Source organism: Mytilus galloprovincialis, chromosome 3 (genome assembly GCF_965363235.1).
Source record: "Mytilus galloprovincialis chromosome 3, xbMytGall1.hap1.1, whole genome shotgun sequence".
In the NCBI taxonomy this organism is placed as follows: Eukaryota; Metazoa; Mollusca; class Bivalvia; order Mytilida; family Mytilidae; genus Mytilus; species Mytilus galloprovincialis.
The window spans coordinates 20,895,519-20,918,037 of record NC_134840.1 but is presented as its reverse complement, the minus strand read 5'-3'; the positions used below and the strand labels follow the sequence as shown (position 1 = coordinate 20,918,037).

Below are 22,519 nucleotides of genomic sequence, written 5' to 3'. Positions count from 1 at the left end.
CATAAATTTTTGTTAATTTTTGTAAATTTTTAGGAAATATTTTCCACTGTAATTACTGGGCCAAGTTCATTATAGATAGAGATAATTGTAGCAACAAGAATATTCAGTAAAGAAAGATCTACAAACACATCACCATCACCAAAACTCAATTTTGTCATGAATTTATCTGTGTTTATTGTAAATATGCACATAGACCAAGGTGAGCGACACAGGCTCTTGATAGCCTCTAGTTTTATTTGGTGAAAACAGTCATGGGGATTTCGTTTCTTTTCTTTTTATTTGTTTTTAAGCAGCAAAACCCGTAAAAACTGACATATTTGTCATTCACATGGTCGGTAAATTCATTTCCTTGACAATTAAGTACACATTCGGTTATTTCTGTATGTTCCGTAAGGCCAAAAAAAAATATATGTCTGTTTCCTGTTCCCGACCGACCCTGACTCAAACCCCCCGACCCTAGATCTTTTTATTCAAATCCAGAAAAAAATCGTTTAAAGGGATTAAATCATTTTGGGGTACAGGACCCTAACCAAACATGACATGTAACCGACTGCAAATCTGACAGGGAGTGCAAAAATAAAAAAAAAAAAAAAAAAAAATCCCGACCTACCGACCCTGATTTATTTGCCTTGGAAGCAGGAAACAGACATATATTTTTTTTTGGCCTAATTACAATCATTCACGAGATTCCAAAAATTTGATGGGAACCCATGCATCCATAAGACATGTTGAGTTAATTAACAGATACTTAACGATTTTGCGGCATCACACTATAAACGTTTGAAGTCCGCTTGTTGGAGTTCCTGTCAATATAATACTTCCATGGTCAAAATATATATCACACTAGTTTACAGCCGATTGCATTGAGTGTGTTAGGAAAGATAATATCTTTGGTTAGCTTGCTTGCTAGCTGAACCTTGAAACATTATTAGTTTAAAAGTAGATTAGTCCGACAGATAACCAATATGTACGCTGTATGACTAAGCTACTTCGAAAGGAGGGTAGTATGTCTTACCTAATAATGACTTCATTGTTCAGCTAGCAAGCAAGCTAACTAAAGATATTACATTTGCCTACACACTCATTTCCATCGGCTGTAAAGATTTATTGCCATTTAATGATGTTTGTTTTGATTTTCTCTTTATCTCCTTTTAGTTATAAAACATAATCCTATTGATTTTATTCTTACTTTTCAGGGACAAGTGCCTTTCTTGTTTGTTGGAACAATGGAAAGCATAGGAAATGCTAAAATTTTATTAGAGTATCAACTAGATCATTTAAAGGTGAGTCATTAAAAATAGCACAAAGAATTGTGTAGGTTATAAATGCTTGTACATCATGGTTTCTGCTATTATGACATTGTACATGTACAACATGTATACATGTAATTTTGATATAACCCATTTCTCAAAAAATAGACAATCAAGTAAAAAAAAAAAGTATTTTAACTAAAACTTGTGTCTGTGTTAACTTATTTTCTTCCAACTGATCTGTTCAATTGGAATATATATGCAGCTATTTGAACATTTGTAAGATATTGAAATCAATGTAGCTCCTGTGAAACAGCTGGCTTCAGGTTGACTTTATCTTACATTTACCTGAGTTGATTTACTGGGAGCACCACTGATTAGTAGATGTGGAAATGCATGTCTGACAAATTTAATTATAAGCATGGTGATGATTTCTCATCTTGAATATCAATTTAGATTTCAAAACATAATATGTTGGTTACAGCTCTACATAATATTGAAACAAAAATGATCAGTTGCAACTAAATGATTTGAAAATAGATCAACATTTAAGGATTGTTTTTGTCTTCTACTGTTAAAAAATATGTAAAGCAAATTTTTAAAGCCAAGTTAATCATTTATCTTAAACAAAACAAAAGAGTTGTACTAATGCTTATTAGGAAAAGTCAAACATTTGTAGTGTTTATATTCTCAGCATATTATTTATGTTTAAACTTTTTCTATCAGGAAGTAGAAAAGTTAAGACAAGAGAAGTTAGAAATCGACCAGCAGTTACGAAATTTATCTGTTTCACAACCAGGGCCTTACTTCCCACCACCAAGAGAAAGGAGGTAGGCTTTTATTGACAGTTTAGCAAAACATAATTGTATTTGTATGGTAATGCTTTGACCTTGTAGATTAAATTCCTGATCAAGAAAATATAGCATTTACATGTTGATTAATGGTTTAAGGTTTAAGATTCTTCTGTTCTTAGTAGATTTCCTCAAAACAATATGACAAATAAAGAAAGCAAAAGAAATTTATATTTTCATATTGTTGATTAAATTTTGTTGATCAAAAGCTGTGTAAAACTCTTGAAAGTAGAATGATACAGTTGTAGAAGATATGAAGTTGATTCATTTGATCAAAACTAGTTATTTAGACTGAAGCGCTTTTAAGTGTTTAATGTTTCTGAAATAAAAAAAAAGATATTATATTAAAAGTAGGTTCCTCATATTTTTATTTGATCTTTTGGATTCTGTTATATTGTTATTTAAATTTAGAAATATTTGTACATTCTTTTTACCTGTAGCTATTTTAATTTATTGTTTCAGTTGAATTTAGAACTGTCTATTTTGTAATTTTAGAAGTAGTAATAATGACCCTTACTCTGATGAAAGAGGTAGACGAGGTGGACCTGGTCGAGGAAGAGGACGTGGAGCTAGACGATGGGCTAATGAAAGACGAGGAATGAATTCTGGTATTCAACTTAAAACAAATTGTCTAAAAATTAATAGTATTAGTGAGGGGTTTTATATTGACTTGACTGATAGTTTTTCACTCTCTGTATAGTAGTCAATTAAAGAATGTGACCTAATTAAGCATGTATTATAAAATTCTTCTGTTTAGTTGCTAAGAAATTTTACAGGAATTCTTTTAGAGAATGACAGTCAAGTCAATATGGTAATTATGTAAACACAGTATGACTTACACACAATTAAATTCCTCGTTATGCAGTGTAAGGGATATTTTGCTACAGCTATCAGCCTTAGTTTTAGAAGATGTGGTATGAGTCACAATTTGTAAAAGTACACCATTATATGTCTAAGTATGTCATTCACAACAGAGCTTTGGGTCACACCTGACAGCAGCCTATAAGGGGTCCAAAAGTGACAAGTGTAAAACCATTTGAACAGGAAAGTCTACAGTCTAATCTATATAAAAAACGAGAAACATTTATGAACCACATCAACAAACGACAATAACTGAACATCTTGTTCCTTTCAGATATTGTAGTTCACTTATAAGGTAAATATCCAGTTATTAATTGGTTTTATTAAGTTAGTTTGGACATAATTCAGGGCAGTATTTAAAAAGAACTTTCTATTGAACAGGTGACGAGTCTTTATCCCGTCCTATAGGTGACTGGTCCGAAGAAGTAGCTGAGGAGGAACGACAGAGAGGTTACAATACAGATAGTGTTCTCTCAGGGAGACAACGTGGACGTGGTAGAGGGAGAGGGAGAGCTTATCCATCATATAGAATGTCAGGTATAATGCTGTTATAGAAACCATCCCTGGAATTAACTTAATGCACTGCATGTAAAATCCTGTGTTTTGTGATCGTGTGTGTGTGTTACAAATAAACAATATGCAGAATAAGGAAAACATACATAGCATGACACCTTCTAAAATGAAAAAAGTTAAATGATGAAAAATTTATTTTAATGCCCCATTTATGGGCATTATGTTTTCTGGTCTGTTCGTCCATCCGCCTGTTTGTTCGTTCGTCTTTCTGTTAGGGTAAAGTTTTTGGTTGAGGTTGTTTTTGATGAAGTTGAAGTCCAATCAACTTGAAACTTAGTACACATGTTCCCTGTGATATGATCTTTCTAATTTTAATGGCATATGAGAGATTTTCCCCCACTTTCACTGTCCATTAAACATAGAAAATGATAGTGCGGATTGGGCATCCGTGTAATGGGGACACTTTCTTGTTTTAAAAAAAATATTTTGTGTACTTCATGGATAGTTGCCAGACTTGTATTAAAAAGATCAAGAGAGAAAACAACACAAGAAACAATATCCATTTGTCATTGCAGAAACAAAGTTAAATGTTACGTATGGCATGATGCATGTTCCATCAATATTATTAATATTCATACATCATATTTCATGCTTTGATTTTATTTTGACATTTTGTTATGCATTAGTTTGTAACATAACACATTTTGTTTTATCACAGAACCATTCAACAGAAGACAACCATACCAATATCATTATGGACCGGAAAGTACGTTTTATTTTGCTAGCATTTTATTTCAACAAATTGGAAAAAAAGATGTTATCATGTTTTTATTTGAATGAAGTATATTATCACACAAAGGTTAAGGTAAAGTAAGGTAAACCGAAGGTTAAGGGTAATCTATAGTCTCTCAGTACTATAGCAATTCAGTTTTCATTAAACTTGCTTACACAACCACCCAAAGAGGGGAAATAATATCACAATTTTCAATATCAAATGAAAAGAAGGATTTAAAAGTTATCCTAGCCTAAAATACATACAGACTTGATCATTTAGACACCAAGAAAGCTTGTACATTAACACAGTAAGAGATAATGGCCTTGAGGTTTATCAGATTTTGAACTTATAATCCCAGTGTTAACTTGAAAAATTGTGAACCAACACCAGAAGTGGTTATCGTGCGGTTGGGTAGTAGCGGGTGGATACCACGCGGTATTCACAGTTGTCTTTCACTATAAAAGCAAATAAACGAAATTAAAGACAACAACACCCATCAATTACCGCATGGTGATTAATTTATTGTGGTCGACATGTTTCGCCAACAAGCGTGGCGTCTTCAGGACAATATTATACATGAAATCAAACAGTGAAGTACAAATTTTGCGGTTGTGCGGTTTGCCTTAACAATAGAGGTTGTTATGGCGACGTTATAGATATAAATAGAAAGTGAAAGTAAAATAAGAATCTAGTATAGTTCAAAGAGAAAGTTAGTCAATAAAGTTATTAACGATGTGGTTATCTGCTATTCTTGCACGTCTGTGTAGTGGTCCTCATAGAAGTTTCTAGTGGTAATAATGTAGAAATGATGGAAGTAGCTCATAAAATGTCAGTTCATTTCCAAATTGGACAACACCCCATTGGCCATCCCGTACCAATTCAACTGGCTTCGCTCCGAGGGAGGTACTGCTTCCATTGAGTTAGTAAAAGGTGAAGTGTGTGATCACCGCAATTTTGGGAATTGTAAATCTTGGTAGATGTGTTCATAAAAATTAACTTTGCTAATAAAATGTCCGTGGATGAAGCTTTTCTTTATAAATATGGTTTGTGGTTTATGTGGTTCATCTTGGTTCTGGTTCCTTCCTTTTTTCTCTAAGTAAAATGCCTGGTATTCCGAATTTCTTTGACTTTGTGTACTTATGTATGGTATGTAAATCTTCAGTGATGGACTGCTTCTTCTTTGTATGTTTCTGTGGTTGCTTCTGTTTCCAAATCTCTCCTTATTTTTTCTCCGTATCTGGTAATTTTCGGCAAACATCGAGAACTCTTTAAATGGTCCGGTATTTCGTTCATGCTGTGTGGTGTTAGTTAAATGCCTTGAAGTAAATTTAAATGTTGGTGAACTATTTCTTCATCACACAAAAAGGACCAAGGAAAAACAATAACTTGTATTGGTGAATGTTGTGTGTTACTTTTTGGAATGAAAATGCATGAACATTTCTTAACTCTATTTTCATTATTAATTTTATAATTTCTTTTCATTACTGATTTTATTATATTCTTAGTTGGGAGTTATTAAGTTGGCTTTAAATGAAGAATTGTTTGTTAAGCCTTCAACACTTTTCCTCTAAAAATATCTTTTTAACATAAAGGAATTCTTTGCCAAATTTATGGTGGCAATTTGGTGTTTAGGTTACAAAAACAGTGGTCAGGTTACAAAAGAAATTTTGGGGAAATCTTATTTTCTAAATTCTATCTTTATAATCATATCTTCAATCTTAATCAGCCTTTGATTTATAATGTCCATTTAAAAGTTTATAAAATTTATCCATAATTTTTGCATCTTTATAGAAAGTATTTAATATTTTATTTTAAGCTTCTTACGACACAGACGAAAACTATCTAATATTTTATTTTAAGGTTCTTACGACACAGACGAAAACTATTTAATATTTTATTTTAAGCTTCTTACGACACAGACGAAAACAGAGATTACTCTCGACGACGAAGAACTGATGATGATGATACAGTATTAGATAATGCTAGTGTTACTAGTCAAGATCAAGGTATGTTATGATAAATAAGCCAAAAAAGGTAATTTATTTTTATGTCTTATTGTCTTTGCTGTCTTATTTTCAAAAATGTGGTGAGTGTATATTTACGTTAGTAAAAATGGGGGACTTAGGTGTGCTGTTTCTGGCGGTCCCTTAACAATGTATCAGTTTATGGTTAGGGGGACAAGTAGTTGTAGGTTAATGATATTTGGTATGCAGTTTATTAGCTTTACAACTTAGCTTCATTTACATTTATTAGTTTGTGATTAGGTCATTTAAAGGGGAACCACTAGTTATAGGTGAATTATAGTATATATTACGGATTACAAATGTGTCGAGGTTTCTGATTGGATAACAACACAGAGATGTCAGTATATATTCAGGAAACTGCCGGGGTATATACGACGTTTTTATCCCCAATTGGAACCTCAAAAACGTCATCATAACACCGGTTACTATGTGACGTAGTCATAAGCTATCAGACTGTCAGAGGTTCACAGAGGGAAAATAATGACGTGCTTCAGTCAATAATACATTTTTGATACAAAATCACGCAATTAACACTTTTAATACTTTAATTTGATGTTAAAAGTGTTATTATAAATCATTACATACACGATAAAATTATGTTCACAGCAAATTAGAAAATCCTTCACGTATGCCGAACATATCAGGTTGGGTTTTTCAATATATATGTGTTGTCAACAAATACCTGCACTGGAAAATAACATTAAGTCAGGGGTAATCCGTAATATATGTGTAATTCAGGTCTCAGAAAGGGTATATACTGTGACATTCCCGGCTTAGGGCTTATATCCCCTTCGCCTTCGGCTCAGGGGATATAAACTCTAAGCCAGGAATGTCACAGTATATACCCTGTCTGAGACCTGAATAACATATAGTATTACATGTTTGCACATCAAATTTCCATAGAGATTATTTGGCCATGTTACCCCAATCCAGGGCTTTCAAAACGGTCATATATTCTGGTCATTTGTATAATGTACGGTAAAAATCCGGCTGGGCAAGGCATGAAACGGTCATATACTTTTTAGTTTTCGAGTCTTTCTGTCATTTTTACATAATTCACGATCTTTTTGACCCAACCTTTTGTCTTTAACATCAACACATTTCCGGTCATAAATGTGACATGATGATTAATTACTATCAAAACAACAACTACTTCAATACTTTTTAATTTTAATCAAGGCTGATTAGTAGTTAGACAGCTGAAATCTACCTGTTCAGGTGACAGGTGAACTATGTTCAGTACCGGACATCGTATAAATTGATCGGTTTATTCACAATTATTTTCTTACATTTCAGCGGTTTGTATCTAATTGATTTAGTCCAAAAGATTAAAATTATTAGAAATTAGTTTATCAACATGATTTGATGAAAAATTTAAAAAGGTTTTAAATGAAAAATCGTCAGAAGTACGTCATATGAACTAGAACACGTGTGCACATGTGCACTGCTGGGAAATTTAATAATGCATCTTACATTTCTTAAAAAATGCTAAAATTATCATTGATACCTGTATCTTAACGTTCATTTCAAGTATTTTGTTGAAGAAATAAAGTGGAAAGAGCTTCTTCTCTCAGTCGTGCTTTGTAAACGTACACGGATTTTACGTATCCGTTTATGGTCCATGTTTTACCATTGTCAAGTCAACATCCGGTTAGAACAATGTGAAAACGAAAGTAAAGTTTTTGACAACATCATTTTGCACAAATAAAAAGTCTAAGGCAGATATGAGCACGCTGATGTGCACACTTTAAATGATGCTCTGCTTTTGCTTTTGCTTACTTAACAGTTAGGGTTCTACTTCGTCAAAATTATCTCCCCCATTACACCAGTTCATTTTTACAATCAAAGAAATGAAAGCCATTGTAGGGATGACGTGCTGCCAATTAAGCTCTAGAAAAGTGATAAATTTATCCACATAGCACCATTTTGATCCTTATATGTCAGTTGTATTTTAAAAGACAAATGTATCTACTAGCTAATGAACATCAGTTTATGCTCCTTTCTGCATTGAGTCAACTTAAAACTATTGTCTGATCGGTTGTTATTGGGAATTTTCGAAAATTCATAAACATTTAAAAAACAAATCGAATTAAATATTTTGTGGAAGGGCAGACTAAAAATTTACAGTGGTTGAAGACTATTAACCCTAATTATCACACACAAAAAATGATTTTTTTACGAAGATATGCAATTTAAGATCCAACTTAAAAGACTGTTTGTTGTCAAGTACTTTTAGTAAAAAATAGCTATTGGAGCACACCTACTGTTTTTGTGATTCATTAGAAAGGTATTTCACTTGACCCATATATATTTTATCTTTTATTAGAACTGTGAATTTTTTATGTTTTAAAGTCAACCTGTAGCCTTGATATATAAAAATGATACAATCTGAAGCAAGATGATGTATCAAATACTCTTGCTTTATATGTTTTCAAGACAAAATATTCAACTCAAACACACCCTAACATAAAAGGTGCACTCTATTTTCTTTATTCCATACAATTGTTTACCATTTTTTTGGAATTTTTTCTTGAGTCACATAATGAAAGGGCAGACACGAAAATTACAAAACTAATAGATTGATATGTTCTTAGTCCTTGGTAAAAAAAAAAAATCGGAGGTTATGCATTTTCTACATCCAACTTGATAGATACCCATGTCATCGACTTGATATCTAATTGGTCTGATTAGCTATGTAATAGATAAATTGAAAACTTATGCCAATGGTGTTTTTAAAATAAGATACTTTGTAATTAAAGCATAAAATTGTAATTTTATTTTTTTCTATTAACTTTTAAAATTTGTGTTACTATAATAAACATTACAGTAAGCATTTATCGCCTTCTCTAACAAAGAGCTTCGATTCTTTTGTTCTATTTCAATCGGGTTTTCGCCTGTTAAGGGTTAAAAAATTCAGCAAAATTATGAATTTAAGTTGTTACTTTATGATATGGTACCAAAATCAACCATAAAAAGGATTATTTTTGGTCCCAGATGACTTTTGAAATGTTTATATCATTGAAAAAGCTCCAAATTATCTCCCTTTGTCTTATACATAATAGAAACGTGCAATTTATCAACAAATTTTAACATGTAAACTACGCAAAAGTTTCAAAGTCAACGTCTTTTAACTGACGGGGAGGGACCACAAAGGATATTTAGCATACAGTTGATTTGCATTGACATCTCTCATTTTCATGAATATTTTGTGGTCCCTCCCTGTCAGTTAAAAGACGTTGACTTTGAAACTTTTGCGTAGTTTACATGTTAAAATTTGTATTTTATTCTGTTTAAATGGAATTACTTCTGATAAGTGAGTAGTCTTTGGGATGTAGTTTTATCAGCATTAGCATTTCTCATTTAGATGGAGGTTATTTGACAAATGTAAAGAAAACCCTACTTTAATTTCAACATTTGCTTTATACTATCAACATTACATAAAGGCAAGGCATTTCAACTGTTAATTTGGAAGATTTTTTGTTGTTATTTTATTTTCTATTATATTGCATTTATTTTTTTAACAAATCTGAGCCTTAAGGAAATGTTAAGAAGTTATTCAAAATATATTTTGCAATGGTTTTGTTGATTAACTTTATATGAACAAAATGTCAGACGAAAGCTACTGTGCTGATTTTCAATTAGTTTTGAACTCATTTAGCTTTTTTAAGAGAATTTATTATATTTTTTTAATTACAGATAGCCAATCAGGTCGAGAAAGAAGGCCACCAGAGAGAAGAAGAAAGCGAAATAATAGAAGAAGTCGTTATCCTGGTAATGGTACAGACACGGGAACAGAAACCGATACTAGTGCTTCAAATTATCGTGGTGCTCCAAATAAACTTCAGTCAGCCCCAACACAAACTGTTAAGTCTGAACCATCTGCTAATTCATCAGACACCAGAGCTAATGGTAAAAGTAGTACCGGTAATGGTGGCTCGCAGGCATCATACTCGGCTCCTAAGGAGCAGAGGGAGCCACGTAGTAAACCTAGTGGAGGTAGACCACCAATGTCGGCAAAGAATGGTGTTCGGCCAAGTGGTAGTGAATCAGATTCAAAAGGGGGAAAACCCAAACCAAGTTCAGCACCAAAGACAAAAGAACCGATGGTGAATGGAGAATAGTCCTCAGACTGTCAAAAGTTGAATCAAGTCAGCCACAAGACAAGAACAGCTGACTGTGGCTTTCTCCTCCCATTCATGACCCCCAGAAATGACGACTTTACTACTGATGTTGAAATGTTAATTTGATTCATACATCAAAATTTGTTGAAATCTCAAATATGAAAAAAAAATGCTGAATTGTAGCAATATATTACTTAATTTTAGGCATTTGATATCATTTATTTGTGATTATATGACCTTTTAAAATTTACATGTTAAATCAACTTTTAGGGCTGTTAGATAAAATATGCATGATACTCCAACATTAAAAATAGATTAATTACCAAAAAATAAATATTTCCTGTAATGAAGCACTCAAAGTGGGTTCTCCTTGGTTGAACAAGAAACTATTTGATTTTTTAGTTGTTATTTTTTTGTATTTGCTGTCTGAATAATAAAAAAAATTTAATTCTAAAATTTTAATTAACTTCATAAGAGTGATAACATTTTATTGTATTTGTTGAAAATACAAGAACATGCATTACACAAATTAAGATTGATATCAAATGTTTAAACCATTGTACCTAAACTTGAGGGAATACTTACTGGAATTGTAGTTTTTATCATGTCTGAAATTCATTTTTTTTTTATCCTACGGAGAGAGGAAGAGTAAAGATCTCTTTAGGTTTGTACAAAATGAAACTTAAAAAAACTATGCATTTGGAACCACTAAGGTGTTGAGTTAAGACAAACTTAAAAGTATCTATATTGAATTAACTTTATACTTACATTGCTTGCTTACTGTTGATTCTATACCTAAATATTTAGTAAAAAAATGATGTTATTAAATTTACACCATTTTCTCTGTGGAGGAATATGAATTCAATATTTATTAGTATGTCTGTAAAATATCAGAACATCTGATGTAAGAATCAAGTTAGAATACTAAATGCATGGATACAGGGTTATTTATTTTTTAATGTTTATTGAGAAGCATTTATAGTAAAATCCATTAACTTAGTCCTATTCTATTGATAAATTCCAAAAGAAAATTTTTATTTGAAGCATTAGATGATAGAGGGTTTAATTTTGGTTTATAGTGATGAAATATGACTATTTTAAAAAGATTCTAGTTTCCAAATAGTTGCTTTTGAGAAAAAGAAGTATAATGAATTTCAGACATGAACAAGGTATTACTGTTGGCTAATTAAGCCTTAGACATGGATTTTATATACATATAAACATCTGAAAGCTATATAAATAAATAGAAACAGTAGGTTTCTATTTTGAATATTTGGAATGTATCGTATTATAATATTGCTGACTATTTTTCAAGAGACAATTAGTGTGTATTAATGTCATACTCCAAATTTATCCATTTATTTGTGTAGGAAATATTTTAGTAGTGGTCACCCTATTATCAATATGAAGTCTATTTGTGGCATGTTCCTTAATACTCAATAATCCATGATTGGAACATATTGATGTCAGAATAGGTCTGTGCACATAGAGATCACAAAGACTTCAATATGATACAAATTCTGTAAATGTTTTGTATAGAAAGGGCTTCATACTAAAAATATGGCATAATCAAAGCTATAACTCGATGGAATAACAAAAGAGAATCATTTGATCCTAACAATGACATTTATTTGATATCACCAAGAAAATACAAGATATGTCAGTTTTTCGTTTGTTTTCCATGCATTGCTATGACGTCTTTAGAAGCAAGTGCAGTCATGCAAATGTTAAATTTCAATGAGAAATGAATCTGATTTTGGAATGCTAGCTATTGTAATCAACCAATCAAAATATGGATTCTTTGACTTATTTTTCAAATGGTATTTTTTCGGAGTGTGTTTCAGGTAGTACATTGGTACACATGGTTTGCTTGTTTCATTAGCTTTTAGCCTCTTTTAAATTATATTCCGTCCTCTAAAACTACATCGGAGCAAGAATTATTCTACTTGGGGTCATGAATAATCATGTTTTGCTTGTATATATTTCATATTGTTAAATTAATTAAGAATGTTTGTATATAAGGTTGGTTTTGCTTCATTTGTTATTTATTTGTTTCCACGGAATCATCCTTGCTCTGCTTGTTAGCTTTACTTATAACCCTAGAAAATATATCCAAATACAAATGTATATAGAAAAACATGTACTCACATTTTTTTCAAGCATCTATTTATTTCACATAAAAAAACTTTTGTACCTGGAAACTATTTAAATCCACAACATTCATGACCAGAAACTAGTTAATGCATAATTTTATAGGATAACTGTTTATATATTGGTATATGTAACCTGATTTAGTTAATGATTTTTAGGGTGTTACCAGTAGTTCACATGTAGATAATTCAATCAGAGGATTTTTATGAGATACTGCATTAGCAAGGAAATGAAATTTTGTATGTGCTTTTGCTCATTGTTGAAGACTGTCTTGTGAGCTGTGTTTATTTTGTTCTTTGGTCACTTGTGTATAGTTCTTTCATACCACATCTCCTTATTATGAAATATTGTTATTCTATGTTTTTTCATCTTTTTATTAGTCTTCCACAAATTTTTGCTGCACTAGTTCTCAGATTTTTATTGGACCAATGTTGATGGAACTCTACTATAATGAAGACAGACCCATGTAAAGTTGTGCACCTGAATTTAGAATGGTTCAAAAAAGCCACCCTTTTCCATGGAAACCATTGAATTGTAAAAAAGAATTAAAAAATCCAAAGTTTTTATAAGACCTTACTGGTTGAAACTTTAAGAAAATGTTACTTTGTATGTCAAGATTTTTTTTTAGTAATTATTAGAGCAGCATTTTCTTAAAAAATACAATATTAAACCAATTGAAACTTTATGGGTATGGAACATGTAATGGGTCAAAGTGGTATCTGTTTTTGGGAAATGGCTAACATTACTATGGAAACTAAAAAAAAAAACGTTGACACTTTATAGAAATGTTAACTGGCATGTGCAGAGATAATATATAATTTTGGAATTTTAAAAATGGCCACTGTTACCATGGAAACAGCCAATATGGAATTTTAAAATGGCTGACGTTACCTTGGCAATAGGGGGATGAGGGGGCCATCTGATATTGCTCGCAATTACAAATCTAGTTTATATTTGGGTTTTTTCTTTCAAATATTTTTTATTTACTGTGAATATGATTATTTTGTCTGCAGTTCAACATCTTTTTGAGAATAATTTATGGTAGACATATGTTTGGGGGTCATTTATGGTGTTCTTGTAAGTGTATATATATAATTCCTTCAGCCATTTGTTCATCAGAAACTATGTTGAATGTTAACCTGTGCAAGTTGTATCTTGCATGCTTTAAAAATATCATTCCAGAGTGAAATAATAGACCAATTATTACACCTTTTATTTTCCCTTATACTGAAATAATCATTTAAAAAATTGATTAGTTAGTTATTATAACTCAACACAAGTACAAATTGTGTTAAGGCAGAATTTAAGCAGTTGTTAAAAAGATAATATTGAATTAAATCTTTGAACTAAATCTTTAAATTCTTATAAGATCTATTTGCAATTCTGACTCTTCCTTTTTTAAAATGTCCTCTGCTGCCTTGTATTACACGTTTCACATTATGGTGACATATTTATTGTGCAGACTGGAAAACCAAGTCTTATCAACTATGGAACTCAAAATGAAGAAAAACAGTCAATTTGCTTCTGAGCTAATTTGTGGGGATTTAATTTTGTCATTGTCATATAAATAACACCTGCATTTGCATGAATTAACACAAATCAAGGATTTGCTGAATTTTGTTACAGTTCTTCTATAAAAGCATGCAAAACAAATCATTGATCAACTTGCTTGCTATGTTTGTTTGGATGTTTGTAAACAACAGGAGGTAGTCTGTTTACTATATACACGAATTTGATTGGACAATAACCATTAACTTCAATTCATGTCAGTTTTTATTGTCTTATCAAATCCCAATATATATTGAAACTCCACCTACCTATTGTTTGCAAACATCCAAGCAATCATAACAAGCAAGTCTATCAAAGATTCGTGTTGCATGCTTTAAAAGAAGAGCTGTAAAGATTCAGATATTTACAGTTTTGTTGTACACAAGGCATTCTATCATATAAAAAAATATTGGTTGTATCTCTTCATGATTGTTAGTATAAATTAATTGTTTATATAAACAGGGTAGTAGAAAATATTCAGTGCTACAATTTTGTACTATTAACATGGTCTTTTTAACTATATTGAATGGAACTGTTTTATTCCCTGATAAACCTATTGGTAGTAGTTTGAACACCAGATGACCATTATAGTCGGATAGTTCTACCATAGCATCAATCAATCATTTAAATCATATTATTTTAGTTGGCTCATACAATTCATGTTAAGTTCATCCGAGTTATAATTATAACCATTTTCATTGGCTGTAGTGCATGTTCTTTAGTTTGATTAACATGAAATCACAAAAACTGGCAGTGCTGTAAAAACATAGAACATGTATATGTAAAAAACAAACATTTATTAATTTTAGACATGTCAAATCAAAGAACTAAATCTTTTGGTTGATAATATATATAAGGAAGATAAATATTAATTTCTGAGTTCTTACTATTTTTAATTAAATATTGATCAGTTTATTGGTAGATTTATCTATGAAATCATTGCCAGTTTTTGAGATTTCTGTAACCTTACAAGTATTATGTCTTCATTTATGTGTAGACATTCCAAATTAAAGCTTTCAGATGTTTATACAATGTTTTTTGCCAGATTTGACATTTATTCGTACGAGTGTGAATGATGGTATTTGGAAATGTATGCTTGTGTTTAGTTTTGAATTGTATGCTTGTGTGTAGTTTTAAAATTAATAGAAGTACTTAAGAATAAAAAAAAAACCATATCACAATTTCCATAGTTTGTGGGCTTACTGAATTATAGTATGACTATGTTGATGCATGCTGATGATTGAAAAATACATAGTGATTTTATAATTACATTGTAGTTTCAAAATTTTTCTTGATTGTGAATAAAGATTGCATTGCATGTATTTGTTAGATATGCAGTTTTGTATGGCAAGTAATGTAGCATGTGCTTCAGGTACGTGATGAATAAAGCAAGTCCACTATGAAGTATTTTTTAGATTTTAATGCATTGATTGGTATAGATACAAAAGATTGTCAACATAATATAATTTGAAGTCTCTAAAGGAAAGCTTATAACATAGTTGATATCCCTTATAGTCAAATATTATCAACAAAAATAAATTGTGCCAATTGTGCCAAAGTAAAACAATTGCTTCAGGAAAAAACATTCTATCAAAACAGTGTAAATACAGAATAAAGTGATAGATCTGGAAAAGAGGTGCAGTTTTCAGTATGTACAATTTCTGTCTTTATTTGATTAAAATATTATTGAATGTCAGGCATTATAAATCATTGTCATTGAAGTAAATGTTGAAAAGGAGAAGGGTTGAAAAGTCCAATTTCTTTGGTCCTTTGAATTTATATAAATAAAGAAGTATAATGTAGATCTATTTAAAATTGCTTTATTTATCAGGTATATACATTTTATGAAATTGGAAAAATTAATCTTTCATATATGTTCATTGTTCAATTGCAATAATAAATGTATGAACCTGAATTTACAGTAAGTGTATTGTGACCAAACTAACAGTACATTGACTTATTAGTAAATCAATAGAAATTACATCAATTGACAAAACTTTCTGTTAAATGTCCTAAATAATGGCTGATCTCTTACCTTCTCCTTTCTATATACTAAGTGGCCTTAACAATTTGACATTTCTTTTTCTGGCATACTTTCCTTCATTGTAAGACAATCAGATTTATAAGGAAAAACATGTGTTTTTATTATTTTCTAATCAAAGATTTAGAGTATATGAAATATGTTTAAAATGACTTCTAAATTTTCAATGTGAACTTAGTACAAGATGCCAGAATGTTCAAGAAAATTGGTGTTCAGCTTTTGACTGAGATGTTAATCAGAAATAAAGTCTGAACGGTTTTTTTCCAATAAGAGAAAATTTGAAAGTCATGAGATCTGTTAGTATATTACAATTAAAATATAACTAGTTTTGATTTTCATTTGTGTTTTTAGTGGGATATATAAAACATAAAAGGTTAGAAATAAAATCTTATCACAGGTAGTTGTTACTTTACACTTTGAATTTCTGTATATATTTATGTCTTCTTTTTAAATTCTGTTGATACATATTTTCTCCCAATCCAGTATGTATTTCTACGTACCATTAAATTAAATTGACCCAATAATTGCCTTACTGGTGAAGGACAACAGTCTTAAATGATAGTTTCATTGCTTAAATTTCTGTACATTTAAATTAAATAGTTGGTAATACTAGATCATACTAGTAAACATGCAGATAATATACTATGACTTTGAGATGAAGAACAGCTATACAGATGATGTTATTTTGTATAAGGTTTTCTTTTTTGTGTATATATTTTGTGTCATGAAATAATACACTATATTCTTTCTTTTCCACAATATCTCAAAAAAACACTTTTTTCAAATGGCAGATAATCTTATGTTCAGCGTAATTTTAAATTTAAAAACCCCTAGAAAGTCATAAACATTGGTTTAGGTATCGCCTTTTGGCTTATTAAGAAAGTAATAGTGTTTATAAACAATAAACAAAAAGTAAAAAAATTGAAATCAGACTTTGAAAGTTAAGTGTTTTCTCATGAAACTAGAATATTGCTTATATTAAGGTAATTTAATAAAGTTTTGATAATGTGATTGTTTAGAAAATCATACAGAAGTTGTCATATCATTCTTTAGCAATAGAAATACTCCCCTTGTTAGCTGTTTCTTCAGTACTATTGACACTATGCATAGAAGTCAAATGTTATTGCTTTAGATAAGACAAACATGTGTTATAACCATCGGAAGGTAAGACAAACATGTGTTATTAGATAAGACAAACATGTGTTATAACCATCGGAAGGTAAGACCATATACAGTGGACAAGATCTGTTTGATTATAATAATCTTTTAGTCATCTTTAAGTCAAAAAATAATTTGTGTGTGTTTTTAAAGGAGGTATATTTGTTCATGTGAATTGAATCTTTATGTTTTAAATAAATTCTATCTTTTTAACAGAAAGATATGTTTTTATTAGGGCTTTTGATAAAGGGAAATGAGTTTGATATGTAACTATGGTAACAACATGAAAGTTGATAATAAACCTGACAGTATTTTAGTTAAATATGATCAAGCTGATAGTCTTGAACATTTGTTGTTATTATCTGGTTTTGTATATTGATATACAAGCTGCTGTTACTTAATTACTTTTAAAAAAAAAACTTTGTTCACACCAAAAGACCTGAATAAATGAAAAATGGCAATAGTTATTTATTTTATTTGTCAATATGAATGAGTGAACAATTCATTGATATATCAACAAGATTTGACCAGATAGACATAAATCCATATTGTCCTCAATGATGGACCATTGGCTCACATTATATGGTAAGATCTAAATTGGCACATGTTTGGTCAAGTTGTAAATAAATTCAATAGTGATTATAAAATAACCTTGACACCATACCAAATTTGTAAATATATTAAAAAAAACATCTTTTTTTAGTAGTTGACATGTGTATAGAATGATGGGAATGGTATTTGACCTTGACCTCATTTTCCAGGGAGGAGGGAGGTTTGCTTTAGGTTTCAAAGTTTCCTTCTGTAATGTGTCCAAATTCCTAGACCTGATTTTGATAGTTCTAAAACTGCTGAAAAACTTTTTTGTCAATCGAATTTCTTGTTTATAAGAAAGAGGATTACTTAATATTGTATATGGATTTGCAAGGTCTACATGACTGTCTGGTAGTGTTCACCTGACCTAAACCTCATGATCAAGGTTAAGTTTTCGTAATTATGTCCCACCCTCAGATACTTGGAGCAGTTGGTAAACTATTTCTATGGTGGATAAGGGTTCATATGACCTTGACCTCAAAGTTTTTCTTTATACGGTTTGTTTCTCAGATACTGTAAGCATTGCTCTATGGTGGATAAGGGTTCATATGACCTTGACCTCAAAGTTTTTCTTCATATGGTTTGTTGCTCTTCTACTGTAAGCATTGATGTATGGAATGATTGGGCTCTGTACTCTACCTCATGATGCCAATATTCATCTGACCTCATTTGATGGTTCATTGGTCAATGGTATGTTGGTCTTGTAATACCAAAGAGTAGAACTGAAAAAAATTATTTGAAAAAAAAAAAAATTATTTCAACAACAAAAACAATTCACCACAATGTTCTTAAATGAAACTTAATTGATGAAATTGAGACAATAACAAAAGTAATAAAGCACTGAATGAACTATGAAATGAGTTCATTAATAACTGCTAAGTGCACTTGTTCAGTAGACCGTGCACAATTTGTAGGAAAACGTGATAATCAAATTGTGCATGTCAACGTTTTTTAGTATGTCCCTATGCATGCAGTAAATCATCTATTTGTAACGTTTAACGGGCAATCAATGGATCCGTATCTGAATAAATCAGGATTTCATGTTTTCCACTAAAATTTGCAACACAACAAGTTGTTCTATTTAAAACAACTAACACACCTTTTAATGAATTCTCAATGTCAAATATATGCACATAAATTAAATTACAAGCATGAGGAATAAAGCAATAAAAATATTCCTCTTGATACTATCTTTTGATTGTAAGAAGCTTAAGCTTCTGTCAAAGTTTTAGTAAAAATCCAGCATAGTTTATGATTCTAATAAATGTTTTAAAAACTTCAACTGCAGACTGTATGTAATATTAACTCGAAGAAAAACTAAGCCCATTTATAAGAAAAATACAGATACATAGGTACAGAATTTTAACAAAAAAGGTAGGGCCGATTTGCCGTGAATTTTTTCACAGAAGGGCCAATTTCAAAGAGTGCCGACAGAATAGAATTTACTATAAAAATTAAAAATAGAAATGCTTTTTGATCAATATCTCGATTTACATATATTATGATATGCGTGATAAATAGTTAATTTAACACTAAAAAAGGATGAAAGTCCAATATGGGGAATTAAGGGTGTTTTTAGGTGGGTAAAACAGGGAATTCCCCCCCAGAAGGACATTTCAAACAAAAAAAAGATATGTTTTTTTTGTGACTGTTGTAATTTATACTAATTTTTCCCTCAAAAATGAAATTGGTTGTGTGTGTCCTTATTACATAAAAAACTCTTTTTATGAAAAAATTGTAACATCGCTAAATTGTACTGAAATAGCTCCTTAAAACGTTATAGTCGAGCGTCGCCATGGCTCCATCAGTAGAGCATAGAACTACTAATCAAAGATTTTGAAGATAAGGTTCGAATCTCGCTTTGACTTTTCGTTTTTTTTGGTGTTGTTATATTAAATTTTAATGTTTCTATCATATTTTTTCGATGTTGGCTTAATTCATAGAGTCATTCTGGTTCATTTTGACTATATAGTATACTAGTATATCATTTTATTAAAGAAAAAATAATGTATCGCTTATCGTGTGCTTTCCTATGACTGTTCATACTCTTGACTTACTTGCCATTCATGTGTTTACATTTATTATACCCCACGCAACGAGTTGCGGAGGGTATAATGTTTTTGACCCGTCCGTCCGTCAGTCCGTCCGTCCGTCAGTCCTGTTTCTTGTCGCAACTCCTCTCAAACCACACAACAGAATTTCACGAAACCTTTTCAGATAATAAGGACATACTATGTAGTTGTGCATATCGACGGGAAATTGCAATTCAATTTTTTTCTAGGAGTTACGCCCCTTTGAACTTATTTACTTTAATGTACTACTGCAACAGTTTGTCATCGCAACTCCTCTCAAACCACACAACAGAATTTCACGAAACCTTTTAAGATAATAAGGACATACTATGTAGTTGTGCATATCGACGGGAAATTGCAATTCAATTTTTTTCTAGGAGTTATGCCCCTTTGAACTTATTTACTTTAATGTACTACTGCAACAGTTTGTCATCGCAACTCCTCTCAAACCACACAACAGAATTTCACGAAACCTTTTAAGATAATAAGGACATACTATGTAGTTGTGCATATCGACGGGAAATTGCGATTCAATTTTTTGTCGAGCCTGCAACTTTTGTTGCAGAAAGCTCGACATAGGGATAGTGATCCGGCGGCGGCGGCTACGGCGGCGGCGGCGGCGGCGGCGGCGGTGTTAGCTCACTTCTTAAATGCTATATATTTTAGAAGGTGGAAGACCTGGATGCTTCATATTTTGTATATAGATGCCTCATGTTACGAAGTTTCCGTCAGTCACATGTCCATTGTCCTTGACCTCATTTTCATGGTTCAGTGACCACTTGAAAAAAAAGTTCAGATTTTTTGTAATGTTAAATTCTCTCTTACTGTAAGTAAAAGGATAACTATATTTAGTATGTGCGTACCTTGCAAGGTCCTCATGCCCATCAGACAGTTTTCAGTTGACCTCGACCTCATTTCATGGATCAGTGAACAAGGTTAAGTTTTGGTGGTCAAGTCCATATCTCAGATACTATAAGCAATAGGTCTAGTATATTCGGTGTATGGAAGGACTGTAAGGTGTACATGTCCAACTGGCAGGTGTCATTTGACCTTGACCTCATTTTCATGGTTCAGTGGTTATAGTTAAGTTTTTGTGTTTTGGTCTGTTTTTCTCATACTTTATGCAATAGGTTTACTATATTTGTTGTATGGAATGATTGTAAGGTGTACATGTCTAGCGGGCAGATGTCATCTGACCTTGACCTCATTTTCATGGTTCAGTGGTTATAGTTAAGTTTTTGTGTTTTGGTCTGTTTTTCTCATACTTTATGCAATAGGTTTACTATATTTGTTGTATGGAATGATTGTAAGGTGTACATGTCTAGCGGGCAGATGTCATCTGACCTTGACCTCATTTTCATGGTTCAGTGGTCAAAGTTAAGTTTTTGAGTTTTGGTCTTTTTATCTAATACTATATGTCATAGGTCAACTATATTTGGTGTCTGGAAATATTTTATGATCTATATGTCAGTCGTGCAGGTTTTATTTGACCTTGACCTGGTTTTCACGGTTCATTGATCAGTGTTAAGTTTTTGTTTTTTGGTCTATTTTCTTAAACTGTAAGCAATAGGTCAACTATATTTGGTGTATGGAAGCATTGTTAGCTGTACATGTCTGCCTAGTATATGGTTCAACTGACCTTGACCATTTTCATGGTTCATGTTAAGTTTATGTGACAGTCGTAATAAAGCTGTATATTTAGGAGTATCAACATAATATCAATGATTAGTAAAGAAGGCGAGACATTTCAGCGTGTGCACTCTTGTTTTTTCTAGGAGTTACGCCCCTTTGAACTTATTTGCTTTAATGTACTACAGCAACAGTTTGTCATCGCAACTCCTCTCAAACCACACAACAGAATTTCATGAAACCTTTTAAGATAATAAGGACATACTATGTAGATGTGCATATCGACAGGAAATTACGATTCAATTTTTTTTCTAGGAGTTACGCCCCTTTGAACTTATTTGCTTCAATGTACTTCTGCAACAGTTTGTCATCTCAACTCCTCTGAAACCACACAACAGAATTTCATGAAATTTTGTTGATAATAAGGACATACTATGTTAATGTGCATATTGACAGGAAATTATTATTCAATATTTTTTCTTATACAATTTTTTTTTTCTTACACTTATTTAATTTCTCCAATGACAATGTGGGGACGTGGGGTATGTGAGCGTGCTCACTAAGGTTCTTTAATTACTTATATGCAAGGAACAACTGTCGTCAACTTGACTGATGTAGGTGCCTGTATATAACCAATAACAGGAGAATTTATTATATAGCAATGAAGCCCAAATGCTGCGTATGTAATATACACATAAATTAAAATGAAGCCATCGTATACAAGTTTCAAAACAACACAAACAATTTTTCGAAACCTTGTTCGAACATGGTATTATATGTAACAAATGCAGTCAACAATAATTTTGTCGCAAATACACTAACTGTGAAGATACTAGTACTGACATTTTTACCACCGTTCCTGCACCGGTACCTAAGTCAGAAAAATAAAACAACACCACAGAACAAATCAATTACACTACAAATCGTGATTGTC

At 31.5% G+C, this 22,519-nt stretch overlaps 1 protein-coding gene and 1 long non-coding RNA gene across 5 annotated transcripts in view; both read left to right on the top strand.

Annotated features, from left to right (window-relative positions):
* LOC143067393 (RNA-binding protein FXR1-like) overlaps positions 1 to 10,671 on the top strand; it is a 45,944-nt gene extending 35,273 nt beyond the window's left edge. For 2 of the 4 annotated variants that reach the window (XM_076240625.1, XM_076240624.1), the window contains exons 11-17: positions 1,197 to 1,283; positions 1,977 to 2,080; positions 2,597 to 2,709; positions 3,344 to 3,499; positions 4,194 to 4,241; positions 6,155 to 6,256; positions 9,971 to 10,671. In XM_076240625.1, the coding sequence (XP_076096740.1) occupies positions 1,197 to 1,283; positions 1,977 to 2,080; positions 2,597 to 2,709; positions 3,344 to 3,499; positions 4,194 to 4,241; positions 6,155 to 6,256; positions 9,971 to 10,395 (1,035 nt within the window). In that variant the 3' untranslated portion in view covers positions 10,396 to 10,671. Of the gene's footprint in view, positions 1 to 1,196; positions 1,284 to 1,976; positions 2,081 to 2,596; positions 2,710 to 3,343; positions 3,500 to 4,193; positions 4,242 to 6,110; positions 6,257 to 9,970 lie in introns of all 4 variants that reach the window. The other 2 variants (XM_076240628.1, XM_076240627.1) reach the window with 2 other exon arrangements.
* A 6,066-nt stretch (positions 10,672 to 16,737) lies between these two features.
* On the top strand, positions 16,738 to 17,760 carry LOC143067394 (uncharacterized). The gene is made up of 2 exons (XR_012975941.1): positions 16,738 to 17,299; positions 17,355 to 17,760. It is a non-coding gene; the product is annotated as an uncharacterized LOC143067394 (long non-coding RNA).
* The last annotated feature ends 4,759 nt before the right edge of the window (positions 17,761 to 22,519 follow it).